We start from the raw sequence: 20,163 nt of genomic DNA on the forward strand, positions 1-20,163 counted from the left end.
CATGTACCTTTTTACACTAATCTGAATTCAGAGATTTCCAAGGAAATCAGAATATCGCAACACAGTCAATAGTGTTCCAACTGTCTTGTCTTCTCTCATTCTCGTGCTTGCCAGCCAATCAGGTGCTAGAATAGTTTTCTTCTCTCTATCCCACCTCGAACTCACGCGTACTAGCCTCAAGGTTAAACCGGCCAGCCTACTGCGTCAAGGTCTTAATCTAGAGTAGGCAGAACAAGGTCATAACAGTTTTTATGAACAATTTAAGAGAAAACTATGGCAGAAGTTCCGTCGGTTTCTATGTTGAGCCATGTCTGTTAATTTCGTAATCTACTATGTAGCACAATCCATAGGACCACAACTAAGGAATCGTGGTAGATGATGATTATTAATGGTAACATTGATATTGGGACGTACCAGATACATGAAGCTGACAAGTGTCAAATAGAATAAAATATACAACATAGATGCTACTGCTAAGCACGTACCAAATTAGCTGTGAGTGTATTTCCCTAAGCTAATTGTTTTGCTTATTGATGCAATGGGTTTCTTCAGTTAATTTAAAATTGCTGAGGATCCTCTGGAACCAAAGCAATTCAGTAAGCGAGTGAGACTATAATACAGTTACTTAACCAAAACAGGTGGGACAGTGGTTGGAATTCGCGATCCAGTGGTCGATCGAGGTTGTATAAACCATATTATAAATTAGTGTTTTGACATGAGGTGTTTAAGACCTTATACTGAATATGAACTCTTCGTATACATAAACGCCTGGCTATTCGAGAAAAAAGACAAAGTGAGGAAGTTTATTTGGTTAATATCAGAATGGGTTTTGTGGAGATATTTTTAGAAATTTCATAGGTTGAAAATCTCCACAAAACCCATTCTGATATTAATCAACTGCTCACTAGTGGCTGACTTGAGGAGATACTTCTGGAGTTCTAGTGAGAAGCCGTTACCAGTGGAGTTCAACCAGGTCTGTTGTGAGATATCAGCTCACTGAAGACAATGGTGTACGGTGGCGCAACTTCATGGATTGGTTGAAGTTAGACATTAACACCGTTGGATGCCGGCCAACTCAGTGGTATAGTGGTTAAGTGCCCGCGTGCGAAACCAGTGGGTCCTGGGTTCGAATCCCGCATGGGTGCGGGACCGTGGATGCGCACTGTTGAGGAGTCCTATACTAGGGTGAAACGGCCGTCCAGTGCTTCCAGGTTTTCCATGGTGGTCTCATGATTTCAACTTATTTGGTTAAGCAGAATCAAGAAACAACTGAACTCTAATTTATTTATATGAAAATATATTCATGTCCTTTAGCAAATTAAACATTTCGGTCTCATTCCTTGTATAATAAATCCACTCCTTGTCCAATCACATGGATTTATCAGTTTTGAAATTCCTGATTGACCTATTGAATCAATTAGTGTAAGACAGTACTGGAGATTGTTAAATTTTATAGTTTATCACATAAACTAACTTCTGTTAAAAAACTATTTAAAACCAAGAAGTACAATACAACTGTCTAGTCTTAGTCTGGAACTCATCAGTAGTGTGCATCCGTAACTCTATCTATAGATCGAACCTAGGATCTATAATGGCTGTCTAACTAAGGTCAGTTCAAGATGTACAAAACAAACTTCACATTATTAATTTACTTATTTCTTCATAAATTAAGCGATTAACTAAACGACATCAAGGTAGTTAACACACAAGACAAACGAGAAAGTTATATAATAGCAATCTTCTATTATTTAGATAATAAAGAAAGCATTTAGTCCTACAACACGCACATAAAAGTACAAACAGCCACAATTCGAATAACAAAAAACAGTAAAGGGAGACCTGTGCACAAAGGGTGACACACTTGAAATAAGGAATGACTATCGATTATTAAAAAAAGACCGTTGCTGCTACCTTGGCGTGGTGGTCGGGCTTACCTATCCCGATGAATCATTCGAACTACACTAGCTGGAACAATCGTTCCTCAATGTCAGACAAATCGATTGAAGACCGGTAAAACTAAAAGCAGCAAACCCAAGGTCCGAGGGAGAAATCATTCTGCTGATTGTTTCCTTCAGGCAAACAGAATTACAGCGATGCTGCCTTTTGATAAGGATGGGTGGGGTTAGAAAAGGTTGACCCTAAAAATGCACACCTGACCTTATCCCACAAATCTCCGTCTTCGGTGGTAAGATCCCAACAAGTAGAGAGCTAACACGAAAACGACTTAACAAAAAGGTCGTATATGACCGACCATAAATAATTATCTCTTGGGCACTACAGTCATGCTCTCTGGTTACTAAAGACCAACTCTAACCCCATTTTCTTTTCAAGTACCTCTAGAACAATCATTCCATAGTGTGGGTAACTCGGAAGTGAAAATCACCCCCATACCTCCTCTAACAGCAAACAAGATCACTAACTGATTAAATATAACTGATTGAAAATTTAATTTAATTCATTGTTATTATCATAAAACTAAACATTTCATAAAATTTTCAACATATTTACCACATATTCATACAAATCATCATCATCATGATGAGAATAACAATGATGTATTAAAAGGAATGCGTACATATTACTCAATATATGCGTCTCTATGTAGTATATATGCAAGTGTGTATTGAGCAGAAATGATTTATTGATATATATATATATATATATATATATATATAATTCTTACTATTAATGAAACATTTGATCACTATATCATCACAATGCTTAATTCACCAACACCAACACACACTAATCATTATCACTAAAACAGCTACTAACAACTATTAATTAGATCGATAAAATTGTATTACAAGTTGTTTTTTTTTTCTTTCATTTTTCTGTATCATGCTGATTTACTATAATATGAAAGGGGTTCATAAAGCAAGCCGCACACAAAAGATGATGTAACTACATACACATACAAGATATTATTATTATCATAGAAACTTGGTATTTGATTCAGCATACAGAGTGTACAAAAAGGAGCGTGTATATAAAACAGATAAAGAAGAGAGATCACGGGAAAGTGTACTTTAAAGTAAAAGTTAAACACGTGACCATCATCTTGTACTATGTATAATAAAAAGAAAAAGCAATATATATATATACATACATACATACATAGTAACAAATTATGATTAAACATTTAGATGACAATTAACTTTGAATTGTTAGATTATGTAAAGTTTATAATTATGTCATTGCTCATTTATATTGATTCGTTTCTAAGTAATTAGGTCATTTTTCTCTCACGTTCTATTCTATTCTAGATTGATTTTATTCACGTAATATTATATACACGTCATTCATAGTATATAAATGCACTTTCAGGATGTTAGGCAATCAGTATGAAACATTGAACTGAAGTTTTATGCGATTTGACATTTGTGTCAATATGGTATATTTTGTAATTGTTAAGAAATTTGTGCTGCCCAACTCATTCGGTGTGGCGTATTTATATATTTGGTGCCCTCCCCCTTGTACCAATATTTATGTGTTCAAATAAATAAACAATAAACATTCGGTCTCTATATCATCCAGGTTAATAGTTTCTAGCAATACCATTAGCTTATCGGAGTCTGAACTGATCTTCTGTACGATTGAGATATTTACAGATTGTCGATTACCGAGTAAAGTGATCAGTGTCAAGATATTGGTGGGTACTTTTAATTTAAAATTAAACCTATCAAAGGTTTAACGTATTACATTTGTTGTTAAATCATTCAATGAAGATATTTTAAATAACCGAATTACTTAATTTGATTATAATAATGATCCTTTTGATTGAAGGTGTAAACTTCTTAACATTGCATACACTTGGTTAGGTTACTGAAGGCGTAATAAGTAATGTGATGTGAGGCTATAATAGTACACTAAGCGAGCTTTCAAAATTATGTTTAATAAATAATCGAAAAGATTCATACCTCAGGTAGATGATTTTGGTAGAGTTTTGTTCTCTGAGCTAGATGGTTTGGTCGAGTGTTTAATAATTAATGATAACTTGGTACAACGTAAAGTTGACTTAAAAGGAATTGAGAGATGAAAATTTAGTTAATGATCTAAACCAGTAAGTTTCGATGATCTTGATAGAGAATGGGCTTACACGATGTTAAAAATAATAATTCATCAAAAAAAGCTTAACCGATAATTGTACATTCAGGTTTCCAACGGTGGTTTGAAATCAATCAGTTCATGATCTCAATCCAAAACTTAATAACCTCCACAACCGCTATACTGATAATTTCTTTAATGAGTTAGTTTTGTACGGGACGAGGTCGTTCACCCCATGCCCAACCCTCCTCCTTTACCCGGGATTGGGACAGGTAGTAGCCCCAGGGGGATCCAGGCAAGGTCAGAATTTTCAATACAAATGTCAAAACAGTTCTATTGTATAGGGAAGAAACTTGGACAACTACAAAAGCCATTATCCAGAAGATACAAGTGTTTATTAACATTTGTCTACACAAAATACTTCAGATCCATTGGCCAGACACTATCAGTAACAACCTACTGTGGGAGAGAACAAATCAGATCCCAACGGAGGAAGAAATCAGGAAGAAGCGGTGGAAGTGGACAGGACACACATTGTGGAAAGCATTCAACTGCGTCACAAGGCAAGCCCTCACTTGGAGTCCTCAAGGTTAAATGAGAAGAGGAAGACCAAAGAACACATTACGTCGAGAAACGGAGATAGACATGAGAAGAATGAACAACAATTGGATAGAATTAGAAACGAAGGCCCAGAACAGAGTGAGTGGGTTGAAGAATGCAGGTCAACAGCCTATTCTCCATTGGGGGTAACAGGCGTAAGTAATTAATGAGTGAATTTTAACCTTTGAAAACAAAGAAACATGACCGAAATAATGGCTCTATCACCTAGAGAAAATTTGATTAATTTCGCTAAGATGAAATAAATGAACTAGATTTAAGCTATTGAGAATATTAGAGAAAAAACAGAGATTTGTATTGAATTCAACTAGATGAGGAAAATATTGTGTAGTTATACTATTTTCTAAGGTACAAATAAGAATTAACTGATTAATGAGAAGGGGAAAACCAAACTTTATTTTATTCAAGGTGATTCTGTTTCAACCAACTTCAACAAATCTTTTACGAATTCTATTCATTAACTTTCAGTTGTAATAGTAGTGGAATCCAGGACACGTGTTTCGTCCTAATAATTGGCTATCAGGAATCAGTAGCTAAGTGGGTGACGCAATGGCGTTTGAGGCGGACGGTACTGGGTTCGAATCCAAGAGTGAACACCAACTCTGAGGCGCAGGTACGTTCAACTGACGAGTCCTAAATAGGACGAAACGCGCTTTGTCCTGGATTCCACTACTAGCCACTATTTATCTTTGCTTATAATGTTTATGAATTAGGGCAACATAGAGGTAATACACACATTATGTATATATGGCAATAAGAGACTGAACAATTGTAGTCCTAAACATCAATGGGAAGATTCAAGTAAACAACACGAATTAATTTAAATAAGCAGAAATATTCTCTGGTTTCTTTCAATACTTCTTCTTCTTCTTCTTCTTCTTCTTAACAAGATTAGCTTTAATCAATAGCTAAGAGTTAAAAGAGAGTCAAGCTGATGTATATAGTATTGCAGCTGTCGTTGAAGTTATCATCGTACATCTCGCATTCCATAACATAGATTTATCGAGAGTAACTGAACAATAAATATTTTGTTTAAAAATTCGAAATGATAACTACTAAAACCAGTTTTTTTGGGTGGGGTGGTGATGTGAATGGAGTTTCTGGGGTGAACAAATACATTGCCCAACAAAATTTGCATCGCTTACATTTGAAACAAGAATACCACTACCGATCGATTATACATACATATAATTCAGATGCATAAATACAGATTATATATATATATATATATATATATAATATTATCATATGTAAGGAAGTGGAGGGGGTGTTGTTTACGAAAATGAGAGGACGAAAATTGAATGTCCGGCGCTTTAACTGGATCTCAAACCAATGGTGCACATGGGCTCCAGTATCCTGGGTGAACGAATGGCGTATGAACCAATCGTTGGTCACCGGCTAACACGGGAATGCATCTCCTCACGATGTTCTACTGCCTTGTGGGTTAGACCTTTAAGTCAAAGACTCGGGGAGTGGCCACCTAAGAAAATTACCTGCTTCAGTTTGGGCACCCGGGCAGTATCACAGCCCACACACACACACACACAAATATGGTGTGGCGCATATATATTTGGTGCGCTCTTGTACCAATATTTATATGTTGAAATAAATAATAAATGTAAGAAAGTATCAACTTACCCTTGACCAATTTTTTCTAATCTTTGATATTTTCTATTTGGATCACCAATACTAACAATCATTCGAAGTTTTTCTTGTATCATTTCATCAGTCATTTTAGATTTACATTTTTTATTTAAATTATTACGTTCTAATGTACTAGTTGTATGGTTATTATCATGGTTACTATGATTAGTATTATTATCAATAGGGTTAGTAATCATAGTATTTGATGAGATTTGTTGATGATTTATTGATTTAACTGTACATGTTGTAGTTGAAGTATTAATAGTATTATGAAAATTATGTTGACTACAAGTAAGAGAATGATTATGTATAGAGGTGATATTAGTCATGGGCATTGTTGTTGTTGTTGTTGATGTTGTCATGGATATTGATGTATTTGTTTGATTGATTGTTGATCGAATATTATTAATATCAGTATTCGTAGAAGAGGTAATGGTTGTACAAATAGAATTAGTCATTTTATTATGATCATTTACACTTTTATCAATATGAACATCTACAATAGTAGGGATAGTAGGTGTATTATTATTAGTTAATAACATTGTTGTAGATTCATCATCGAATTCATAAGAATTAGATTTTTTCATTGATAAAATAGTAGGATTAGTTGATTGTAAATAAACATTTGGAAGCTGTACTGATGTTGAATTGATACTTATAGATGAATCATCGTTATAATTGATGGGTTGAATGGCTGAATTGATATCTCCACCAACTGGTTGAGTGTACTAAAACAATAAATAGTAGTAGAAATAATAGGAGAATGATATCATTAAATTATATTTACATGATAATGAATAGTAGTAGATATTACATAAGAGTTATTGCATAATCAACTCCGCCTGGAGCCCCTTTGGGACTAGTGACAGTTCCCAAACCCGGATAAAGGAGGAGGGTTGGGTATGGGGTTAGAGACCCTTTCCCGTAGAAAACTAACTCGCTAAAAAAGCACTAACCAGAAAAAAATTATTCGAACCATTTAAACTCTGTCGCGGCCCGGATAGCTCAGTGGTAACGTCTCTGACTGTGAAGCTGGGTGACACGGGATCGAATCCGCCAGGGAGCACCAGTTCCCTCAAGATTACAGGTACACCTTGCTGACGAATGTCAAGTAGCACGAAACCCGGGTCCAGGGTTTCCTGTCGACTACTTCCAACCACCATCTAATCTGTCCTGGGAGTTAGAAGGTCTTCGTTTAGAAGAGTTATGACGCCTCATGGTGAAAGCCGAGTTCTTTTGGAAGCCACGAGGCTGATGCTCCTTCTGGCAACCAGAGCAATAGTTTGTTTAGGTACATGGAATACTCATAAATGTGGGAGATCGGAAGAGTCTTCCGAAATGTTGCTGCCTATTACATAACCTAAAAGTAATTTTCATGAAGAACTCATAACACTAGCGCAATACACGTATTGTGATTATGAATAAAAACATCCACTAAAATTGTATGAAACTGGTAGATAATGATTACAGTGAATTATATGTATATATAAGCTCACTATTTCTTAACAGAAGTTGTGTTTTGTACAATCGAATGAATTGGAAATGGATCAGTTCTCGTTGCTAATGATTCAAAAACACGTAAATCGGTTGTAATTGAAAAATCTAAACCTTTCGATTACAATAACTCAGCAACTAAATATCATTTCCCCAAATGCTCTGGTACGATCGAGAGTGAGAAGAGTTAACTCTCCCTCTCAAAATCCTCTCACACATGGCCACGCGTATACAGCCACTACAAGGGAAGTCTTATTGAAATGATGGGAAGAAAAGTCCGAGTTCGATTGATTTACTCATTATGAGTTTTGTTCAACATTACTTCTGTTTTCTAATTCAATGTGAAAATTATTCAGTATAGTATTTGTTTCTGTTTCCCAGAGTGACATTTAATTATGTATAACATACGATATTCTTGTATTCCATTGACTATGAACTATACTCAGCATATGATTTGTTATAACTGTGAGTATTTTCTATATATATGATTCCATCCTAATTAGGGGTTAATAAATCTTTATTTTTACCAGTCTTTGTGTTCTTAATTTCGCGTCGTGGGAATTGAGGAAGTCCCTTGTTTCGAGTATAAATGATAAGCATTTCCAACACAACAATCGTTGACGACCAGATATAACAAGTAGCGTTCAATCGACAAGACATATTATCTACTCATTGCCTCCTCGCCGTATTACTGTTGGCTATGAAATTCAAAGGACGAAAAGAGAATGTCCGGCGCTTTAACCGGGTTGTTGGATATGGAAGATCCACCTAGTTGGGTTGGAAAACCCTCATTCCAAACCAATTATGCACATGGGCTGGCTCCAGTATCCTGAAAGAACAAATGGCGTATGAACCTATTGTTAGTCACCGACTACCATGTGACTGCATCTCCTTACGTTGCTCCACTACCTTGTGGATTAGACCTGTAGGCCGAAAGCTTCGAGTGTGTCTTCCCAAGAAAATCACTTGCTTCAGTTTGGGCACCCGATCAGTATCCTAGCCCTTACACAAATTGAATTATTTATATGGCGCATATTTATTCGGTACTCTTTTGCACAAATATTTATTTGTTCAAAAAAAATATAAAAATACTGAACATCTTACTTCATATCATACTACTAATAGTACTATTATCACTAGTGTAAACACCATGTGTTTTTTTAAGAAAAAAGAGTTAAACAGAACACGCATATTACACTGGTGGTAGACAAACAGGACAACAGAAAAAAAAGGGAAGTAAAGATGTGTATTTCATTTCTCCTAAGTGCGACGACATATCGTTATTATTGCTACTTTTACGACTGATCATCTTATCCCCCCTCTCCCTCTCTCTCTCTTTCCTTATTGACATAGCTAACTTGGTATAGGTTTGTAACAAAATTATCCATATTATACATTGTATAATTTCAATCTATAAATAAATAGCCTACAAGCAAATATAAATGGAATCACATTTTTTTTTAAAAAAAATTAGGGGTGGGGGAGATTTAACGGTACACACATAAGAGAAATGGATAGATACAAAACACATATGAACTAATAAAACTTTAAAAATAAAACAAAGTTCTTTCCAAACAAAACTTAGTATTGACTATAGAACGGTGCTATGTATCGGTGGGGGGGGGTTGGTTATTTGATAATCTCAGTGAAATTTTTTTTACTTTCTAATTCTATCTACATCTATCCAGCTAATAATTATTGCCATCATCGGATATAAGTAATTTAGTTATAGCTTAATGTATGTTTTTGTTGTTGATGTGGGAGACAGGGTGGTGGTGGTGGTGGTGGTGGTGGCGGTCGGCAACAGATATTTTCTTATGAATAATGTTAAATAACCATATAAATAAATACGTCAATCTAATTAATAATATCCAACTTAAACAACATGAAAACATACAATTTCAATTTTCCTTCTTCACATATTAATAATATACATCTGTGAAATTGAATCTGCTGAAGTGTATTTCAACGGAAAATGAATGATACACACATAATTTAAATAAATTAATCATATTAGTAATAAGCAAAGATGGATAGTGGCTAGCAGTTGAATCTAAGACGCGAGTTTCTTCCTATTTGGGACTCATCAGCTGGATGTACCTGCATCCTAGAGTTGATGTTCACTATGGGACTCCAAACCGTTCGCACCACACGTCATTTCCTTATCCATTTAGCTACTGAGTCCTGATAGCCACTTGCTTACGCAATGGGGTGATCTTTGCTTATAATGTTTATGAATTAAGGCAATATCGATGCAATACACAGAGTATGCACATATACTAATAAGAGATTGATCAATTGCAGTTATAAACATCAATGGGAAAATTCAAGCAAAACAATATCAAGCGAATATTAATAAAAAAATTTATGACGCATTCATCTATGAATAAACGTGTTATTTCTTACACAGATGTAATCGAAACCAACATGAATAAGTAGTATAAAATGAAGATGAGAAAGTATAGCGATAACAGGACATAGATTGAAAAGAAATCCCCTGATGCTTGATGAGTAGGGGTAAACTAAAAGAAAGTTAGGATTAAACAAACGGAAACGTAGCATCAGTCCAAGAAATCACTGTCTATTGGTCTGAATCATGCTGATAGGTTGAGACTACAAGGTTGGGGGTCTGAAACATAACGACGATCAATAGTTGGAGAAGTTTGATAACACAGGTCAGAATTAGTCACAGCAATACAGATTCATTCCAGTAATCCTCATATATATATATATATATATATATATCGAATCATAATCTCAGTCTTCAGTTGTTCTCACTATCATGTTTACCACGATTATTTCAACCTCCCAGTCAGCTACAACGTAGGATCAGGCACATATATACATCGGTCCAAGTTGCCATACCTCATTAACACAACAATATGAACACCGGATTCATAAAAGTAGTTAATTCAATGGTGGTAATATATGAAAGAAAGATTGCATATAAGGTTATAGTACAGGAAGAAAGAATTAGTTCGTAGCAAGAAAGATATGAAGCGATTTTAATCTTTTAGTTTAAGGGAAGACAGAGAGTGTATACACCGGCGCCATTGTGATCGATTCTGAACCATGTCACACACAGTCTCCAACCATTCGTTACGATAGTCACGTGGACCCCAACCAAGTAGTCTGCATCTACCGACATGGCTCAGACTAGAAGTTAGTGACTTCAAGCATTGGTGCCACATTTTGGTTTGGCCACCCCTAACTTTCTTCCAACCATCTGCAATACCGGTTAGCGTTGCACATCGTGGTAATCGGTGTTCAGGCATACGTAACACGTGGCCCAACCATCTCAGTCGATGAAGATTCACAACCTCACCAACTGATTTACCAAGCTAGACATCTTGCTGATTCTATTTTATCGTACTAAAATGATATGGTAACTTGGCATAATACACATTTTTGCCAGGTATCAATATTGATTATAACTGTTACCAGGAATGAAATAAACTCTTTTTACAGTATTTTCATCAAGTTTTAATAAACAGATAGAATAGTTTGATGATGCACATCACATAAACGTAAACAAATACACATATAAGTACATTATATGCCTAGAAAAATTAAGAATACATTTTCAAATCAACAAGAAGAACGAATAAACAAAATGAATATGTAAACTTTATCCAAGATTAAAAGAATGAAGGCATCATTATAATTGGTTCATTATCATAAATATAAATGAAGATACAATGCATAGCAAACTTATTTATATAGCAACCTCTTCATTATTTCACATTAGTTTTATAGAAAAATATAGAATTTCATATATATCGTAGTGATAAATGGTGAGTTTGAACTCTATGTGTATAACAACATTGAGATTTGATAAACATATCTAGCTATTAAGTCCAAAATAGGAAGAAACGATATGTTCTGGAGTTCACTGGTTGGCGTAATTTTTTTAGCGAGTTACTTTTCTACAAAATGGGGTCGCTAACCCCATGCCCAACCCTCCTCTTTTATCCGGGCTTGGGACAGGCAGTAGTGATAAACGGTGAATTTGAACTCTATGTGTATAACAACATTGAGATTTGATAAACATATCTAGGAAGAAACGATATGTTCTGGAGTTCACTACTAAGCACAATTCAGTTTTATTATGTCAACAACATTCATTTTAATGTTATGTGATTATCAACAGTATTCTAACCAATAACAATTTAGTTTAATATTGTTTCAATACTGTTTAGAAGAAGGTATTATTTACTATATAATTTCATGATAAGTTTAACTAAGCAACTAATGAAAACAACTCTGTTTTGAATGTTGTATGGAGTTCAATTATCTGTGCAACGATAAACATATTAAAATGAAATAAACTTATCATAGAAAAGTTACTAGATTCCATAAACACTATATTTGTTTGTACAACAAGAATGTAAAAAATGGAACAATTCTGTTGTGTTAGCTACATTAAAATGTACATAAAATTGGGATATAACAAACAAATAGAGATCATGACACAATTCAAGCCAGACCATCATTAAAAACCTGGAAGCACTGAAGTTCCACAATAGGATGAAACAACCGTCCATTGATTTCAAGTTTTCCATGTTGGTGGTCTAGTTTCAATTGACTCATGATCTCAACTATTGAAATTACTATAATATCCACAAAAACCTCTTTCTGATATGAACAGAGATGTGTTGGGAATGTACTGAAGAAAATAGCAATCGGAGTATATGGAAATGAAGGGCGCGTGCACACATATATACACACACACACAAGACATCCCTACCAACACTAATGGGATATACAGAGGGAAAACCTATTTAAAGTAGAAAAGTGCACATGTATATTTTCTAGTGGAAAAAATAATGGGGAGTAATATCAATAAATAAATTATTGTAATATAAACTAGTTGTATTGATCGCTCTCTCTGGGTTTTTTTTTCTTTTTTCATCGTCAGTACAGTTAAATAATCTTGTTTCGATGTAAATAAAAGAAACTATATACAGAAAAAGTGTGTGAGAGAGAGAGGGAAAGTGCATTCTCCCAAAATATTTTAGAGATAATGAATGTATATAGATGAACTAAATGCTTAACTGGTTAAATATACAAACAAAACTTGATAAGGAAAAGAGAGATAATGTCAATTGAATACTGAAAAGACATAACATGGAAAGAAAATCATTAACAGACAAGGTGTAAGATATCATTATTATTTTACAAGTATATAATTTAATTAATCAAGAAGAAGTGAACAAAGTGATAAGGAAATAATGTAAAAGAAATCAAGTTTTGGATTGAGATCACGGAAGCACTGGATGGCCGTTTTGCCCCACCGTGGGACTTCTCAGCAGTGCGCATTCACGATCCTGCTCGCGGGATTCGAATCCAGTGCCTTCAGTCTCGCGCGCGAACACTTAACCTACTGGACCATTGAGCCGGCATCCAATGGTGATAGTGTCTAACATCAACCAATCCACGAAATTGTGCGACTATCTTTCATTGTACTGAGGTAGATACCTGTCTCTACCCGACACAGATTAGCTCCATTGGTCAGTGCTTCCAGGTTTCCAACGGTGGTCTAACATGAATCGGTTCATGATCTCAATCAAAAACTTAATAATCTCCACAAACCCTATACCAGAAATTATATAAGCTGGAATTATAATCATGATTAATAGAATCAATGATGTATAGGACAATGTTGTCAATGATTATCATAAAGATAAGTTTATTCCATTATCGTATTGTTTATTTGAATCGTCTTATTGAACGTTAGGAGTGTAGTTGAACAGTCTCTCTCTTAGACATCAATGGGAAGATTCAAACAAACAATACAAAAATGAATTAAAACTTTACCCCATCGGACAAGTTAGTGGCTATCAGGACTCAGTAGCTAAGTGGATAACGTGATGGCGTTTGAAGCGAACGGTATTGGGTTCACTTCCCGGATTGAACATCAACTCTAGAATGCAAGTATTTATTTATTTAAATACATAAACATTGTTAAAAAGAGGCACCAAATACATATACGCCACACAAATTATTCAATTTGTGTGAGGGCTGGGATACCGATCGGGTGCCCAGACAGAAGCAGATGATTTTCTGAGGGAGACATACCTGGAGACTTTAACCTAAAGGTCTGATCTACAAGGCAGTGGAGCAATGTAGGGAGATACAGTCACATGGTAGATGGTGACCAACGATTGGTTTATATGCCATTTGTCCCCTCAGGATACTGGAGCCAGCCTATATGCACCATTAGTTTGGAATCAGGGTTTTTCAACTCTCCTTGTCTATCAATCCAGTTAAAGCGACGGACATTCGATTTTCGTCCTCTCAATTTCGTGAACAACAGTAATGCCATGAGAAGGCAGTGAGTAGGGCTTGTGTGGCAGTGGTTGTATACACGTGGCCATGTGAGAGCATTAGGAGAGGGTAAACTACTGATTACTTTGGGATTAATCCTGAAAGAATTTTATTTCACTGTACAAATGTAAGTAGGTTAACTTGAATCGATGTACCTATGTGTTACGTTCTACGTTTCACCTAACTTATTCCAACAGAAAGCTATATCATTCCTGGGTAAAAATAACTTATTTGACCTATCACGTAATCTCAAAACCCTTTTTAACTCTATTTCTAATAGAGCACGTATAGCAATTCGAGATACATGATGGTTAAACAAAGGTAATAATTAAGTTATTGGAGGTTAATAAGTAATCTGTAGAATTTACATAATATTGTATGTAAAGCTGTATGATCATTGGCATGAAAGATGTATAATTGAAGAAATATTTTTGTTCTATAGGATAGATAGATTATGGCTAATAGTGGAATCTAAATTGTGTTTCGTCCTTTTTTGTTACTCATCACCAGCTGGATGTACCTTCACTTAAGCTTACGTTTAAGTCAGAACTCAAACCTAGTACATATAATTTTAAACATCAATATGTTTGTCACAATTCATCATCTATTTCTTCCAGGTTTTTCATGGTGGTCTAGCTTCAATTGACTCATGATCTCAACTATTGAGATCACTACAATCTCCATAAAACCCCTTCTGATATGAATCAACATATGCTCACTAGTGACTGGCTTCAAGAGATATATCCTGGAGTTCTAGTGAGAAGCAGTGACCAGTGGAGTTCAACCGGGTTTGTTGTGAGATAGTATCTCACTGATGACAATGGTGGATATGTCCCTCGATTTCGTGGATTACTTGAAATTAGACATTAACACCGTTGGATGAAGGCCATCTCAGTGGTATAGTAGTTAAGTGTTTGCGCGTGTCTGACAGGTCCTAGGGTTCGAATCCCGCGAGGCGGGATCGTGGATGCACACTGCCACTGAGGAGTCCCACAATAAGACGAAACGGCCGTCTTATGCTTCCAGATTTTCCATGGTGGTCTAACTTCAATTGACCCATAATCTCAACTATTGAGATATTCTATATGACTTGTAAGAAAATCATTTTATTAAATCAGTTTAAACAGAATCAGGTCTATGTAAATCAAAATTGATCAAAATCTAATCTTAAGTATCAAAAATAGAATAATTCATCAAATCTTTATAATGTCTAGTATTATATCAAACCCACATGAGTTATTCTAGTTTTTGGACACTATATCGTTACCAACATGGAATGATATGGGTACATATATATCTCTATATTTAATAAACATATTTTTTCCAGCTTTAATAAGACATATGGTAAAATAAGATGGATTGTTAAGAGATGTGTAATTTTTCATGTAATAATCACATTCGGTTACATAAGCTATCTATGATATAATTAATGTAAATTGATAAATTTTCGAGTTTGTCTATTATTAACTTAACTGTTAAGTACAAATGAATATTTGAACAGATTAAATCCCTTTCCTTTCGTTTACAATTTACATAAGTATTGAAATCAGTCATCATGATTCACAAGAATTTTTTATCACATCAACAACATATTAACGGCCCTGGTAGGGTCGAGGGTAGGGAGAGTACATTTTCCATCTACAAATGCTTTCACATGGCGATGTGCATACAGCCATTGTCCGAGAAGTCCTACTAACTGCCTTCTCACAACATTACTGTTGTTTACGAAACTGGGATGACGAAAAGCAAATATTCGGCGATTGAACCGGATTGGTGGATATGGAGGACCCACATAGGGGATTTGGAAAACTGATTCCAAACCAAAGGTGCACTAGGCTCCATGATCCCAAGGGAACACATGGCGTATAAACCAATTGTACAGTCACCGTCTACCATGGGACTGTATCTCCTGACGCTGTTCCACTGCTTTGTGGATCAAACCTTTGGGTCGAAGTCTCCAGGTGTGTCTCCAAAAGAAAACCACCTGCTTCTGTCTGGGCACCCAGGCAATATCACAGCCTACACAAAAATCAAGTGACTTGTGAAGCGCATATGTTTTTCGTGCCCCTTTGTACCAATATTTATGTGTTTGAGTAAATAAATAAAGAATCTTGATATTTCTACATGACAGATACCATATTGAGTCATGTAATCGCACTACCGAAAATTTGAAATCAAAGAGAAACAAACGTTTAACGGTGCTTGTATTCCAGTGCTCTTACGGTTGACAATAGTTTACTATAAGAACTATTCAATAACATGGTCATCAGTCAATAGAATAAGACAGAAATGGGAGCACAAATGAAGACAACCAATCAAAAACAAGTTCATCAGAACGAGTGTATATGATATTTGTGGAATAATAAAGGTACTTTTACAGAAATTAGAAGGTGAAAATAAGTTGTAGAATAACAATGAAAGGTTTGTAAATAAATAATCTTTCCGTGGGAACAAAGCACCTATCTAAACAATTTACCAAACCTGTAAATCTCCCCTTATCATAGTAGCAACAGTGTTAATTAGGTATCACTTCTCCATGACCTTAATATTCCCGAACGTATTCAACACAAATAATTTTTTTAAAAAAATAGAAAAAATGAAGTATGATCTTATCAACAGAGAGAGAAGAAATTTGGAATTCTCTATGGACAAATAAAAAATGTATATAACTGGCGAGGCTATAATTTATGGACGAACCAATCAGGTATAAGATAACAGGTCTTGGATTTGGGCGCGAAATTCATTCATCTATTTGGAAAAATAGAGTTTTGGCACTATAGCTGATATCAGTTCGTGATGAAAACTCTAAATCTAATCCCAAAACTTAACAATCAACTGTAAATCATAAGTCTTATTCCTCACACAGGTTAATAACCTTCATCTGGTCCTAGTTATTAGATGGACACTCTCAAGGGCAGTCTAGCGTCGCTCAAAGGTCGTCCATAAATTATAGTCTCATCATAAAACTTAAACTGTTATATACTTTACCATATGTTACAACATTTTCTAAACTACTAATATTAGTAGTATCACTCAAAGTAGTAACTGCTGATTTATTTCAGAAAAATAATAAATGTCAAATAATTTCTATAATCGAGCTGTGACAGTAAAACTGTTATAATTCTCTCTTGTTACTATTCCTATTGCTTAGTATTATGGGACACCAATTGACTCGACAAGTCCCCAAATCAGAACGCGATTAAACAGGATGGAGATAATATTTCAAATAACAAGGGTAGATAGAAGATTCTAGAGTCTTCTCCAAGTATCAAAAGAGTTAAAAAAGATTGTTTTAAAAATGAATTAATAATACTTACGTAACGACAGGACATGAAGATTTAGGAAATAAAATACTAATTCAGTAGTTGAATATTCATAAGTCAATTGAAGCTAGACCACCATGAAAAACCTAGAAGCATAGGATGGCCGTTTCGTCGCATCCACGATCCCGCCTCGCGAGATTCGAATCCAGGACCTATCAGTCTCGCGTTCGAGCGCTTAACCTCTAGACCACTGAGCCGGCATCCAACGGTGTTAATGACTAACTTCAACCCATCCACGAAGTTGCACCACCGTCCACCATTGTCATTAGTGAGCTATTATCTCACAACAGATGTGCATTACTGCGGAGTCCCATACTAGGACGAAACAGCTGTCTAGTGCTTCCAGGTTTTCCATGGTGGCCTAGCTTCAATTGATTCATGATCTCAACTATTAAAATTACTATCATATTCACAAAACCGCTCTCTGATAATAAATGATTAACTTATGAAGAAAATGCTAATGACAGAATAATCAATTAACAATTGAAATATAAGATTATCATCAAAAAGAAGACAGATGATTTGTAAATGTAAAAATAACAACAAACAAAAAATTTCCTCGAAAAAACTTGGACCAGATTGCCAGGCGAAACGTGGGATTTACTTCAAATTCATTTGCTAAGATTTTACAAATACATTCTTCCTCTTTAAACAAAGAATTTGTTTTTTGTAAGCAATGATGGATAGTGACTAGCAGTGGAATCCAGGACAACACGCGTTTCGTCCTACTTGAGACTCGTCAGTTGGATGTACCTGCATCTTAGAGTTGATGTTCACTCTGGGACTCGAACCCAGTACCATTCGCTTCAAACGCCATCGCGTCATCCACTTAGCTACTAAGTCCTGATAGCCACTTGCTTGTGCGATGGGGTGAATTTAAATTCACTTGGTATTATTTGGCTTGTATCTTCCCATTGAATAATATTTTCTCAGAACTCTAATCCGTTATATAAGCAACATAGGACTTGGTACATGTATGTATTGATTCATGTTATCATTTATTGGTACAAAGAGGCACCAAATAAATATGCGACACATAAATCATTCGATTTGTGTAAGGGTTGGGATATTGCCCTGGTGCCCAAACCGAAGCAGAATATAATGTTATCATACTATAAAATAACAGTACAATAGAGGCGAAATGATTAAGATAATAATATGGTTATTGAATTCTAGTCATATAAAGTGAAGGTGTATTGAATTTTAGCATGTCTCCATTAACTTTGAAGATGATAATAATCAATTAACTATTACTATTAGCAAGGTGTCATACTCATAATACACAATTCAAACACTGAGATACTACTGATTGTTAACTATGTGGAAGAGTATAATTCATGGATTGTTGTTTAATCTATGCTTGAATTAGTGTTTTCTGTTTATTTCCATGAAAACTTTACATAAAATGTATAAGTAACTATGATATAAAAAAAACCCTACCGACAATAAGAAAGAACCATGTTTAAATGCTTAAAATATTGATGATGTTGATGATAATGGTACATGAAAGCATGAAGGCTATGTACACATGTACCGACTTTTCATAAAGCTAATTTATATGAACCGTTTTTTTTCTAATTTATATTCGATTGTCAAATTTACCAATTAATTCATTCAATAAATATGAATATAGTGGATGGTTAGGTGGATAAAAGGCTTTGAGATACACACGTACACGGATATATACAAGCCAGAAAGAAAACACACAGAACAAACAAACAAATTTGTAAATTTCAACAGTTGAGATTATGAATCAATTGAAGCTAGATTACCATGGAAAACTCGGGAAGCACTGTAAGGCCGTTTCGTCCTAATGTCCTTAGAAGTGCGCATCCACGATCTTGCCTCGCGAGATTCGAACACAGGACCTATCAAACTCGCGTGTGAACGCTTAACCTCTAGACAAATTTGTATTTACACTAAAGTATACATTAACTAAACATCATATTAGTAAAGGAATGGAGGGATAAATAAACAAATAATAGTAGCATTCAAGAGATGACCGTTAATTAAACAACGATCTGTTGTCTTTTTTATGTGAATCGACATAGAACATGAAGAAGAACATAAAATTATATCAACTGAGCTAGGATGACCGACTATCGAGATTTGAATCGATAGAAACTTATTATTATTAACATAATAATTTTATTGATCCAAATGAAATTTTTATATTACATGACTGGAAACAATCGAGCAGGAAACCACGTTTTGTGCTAGTTGACAATCATCAACAAGCCGTACCTGTAATCTTGAGGGAACTAGTGCTAACTATATGAACTGAACCTATGTCATCCAGTTACATAATTTAATATATAAGAATTAAGATATTGACAAGTGATTAATCACTGACTACTAAAAAATGTCATATCTCTCTAATATTTAGTTGTAATCGACTTAGATTGATCTATTTTCAACAGTGATTAACATCAGTTGGAGAAGTATTCAAAAATCAACTGACCAAACACATTTAGAAATACATATTGATGATTCTACACTGTAAGCAAACCAAAATAAGATATTTGAGTCTTGTAGCGTGGAAGCATTTGGACTACTGAATCAATTCTTTACCATAAGCTGAAACAGTCAACTCTATTGAATTAAAAACTTAAATGGTAACTAGTAAAATACATTGTATTTACCATAAGTAATCATCATTATACCAAGACTTCGAACTACCTTTCCCACAGGATCACTCCTAGATTCTTCA

The 20,163-nt window shown here is 34.9% G+C and overlaps 1 protein-coding gene across 1 annotated transcript in view; it reads right to left on the reverse strand.

Moving 5' to 3' along the window:
• Nucleotides 1–20,163, reverse strand: part of PAK3_2 (Serine/threonine-protein kinase PAK 3) — an 84,560-nt gene that overhangs the window by 27,415 nt on the left and 36,982 nt on the right. The window contains exon 8 of the mRNA XM_051215289.1: nucleotides 6,304–7,037. Coding sequence (XP_051068494.1) covers nucleotides 6,304–7,037 — 734 coding nt within the window. The remainder of the gene's footprint in view (nucleotides 1–6,303; nucleotides 7,038–20,163) is intronic.

Source organism: Schistosoma haematobium, chromosome 2, assembly GCF_000699445.3.
Source record: "Schistosoma haematobium chromosome 2, whole genome shotgun sequence".
NCBI lineage: Eukaryota > Metazoa > Platyhelminthes > Trematoda > Strigeidida > Schistosomatidae > Schistosoma > Schistosoma haematobium.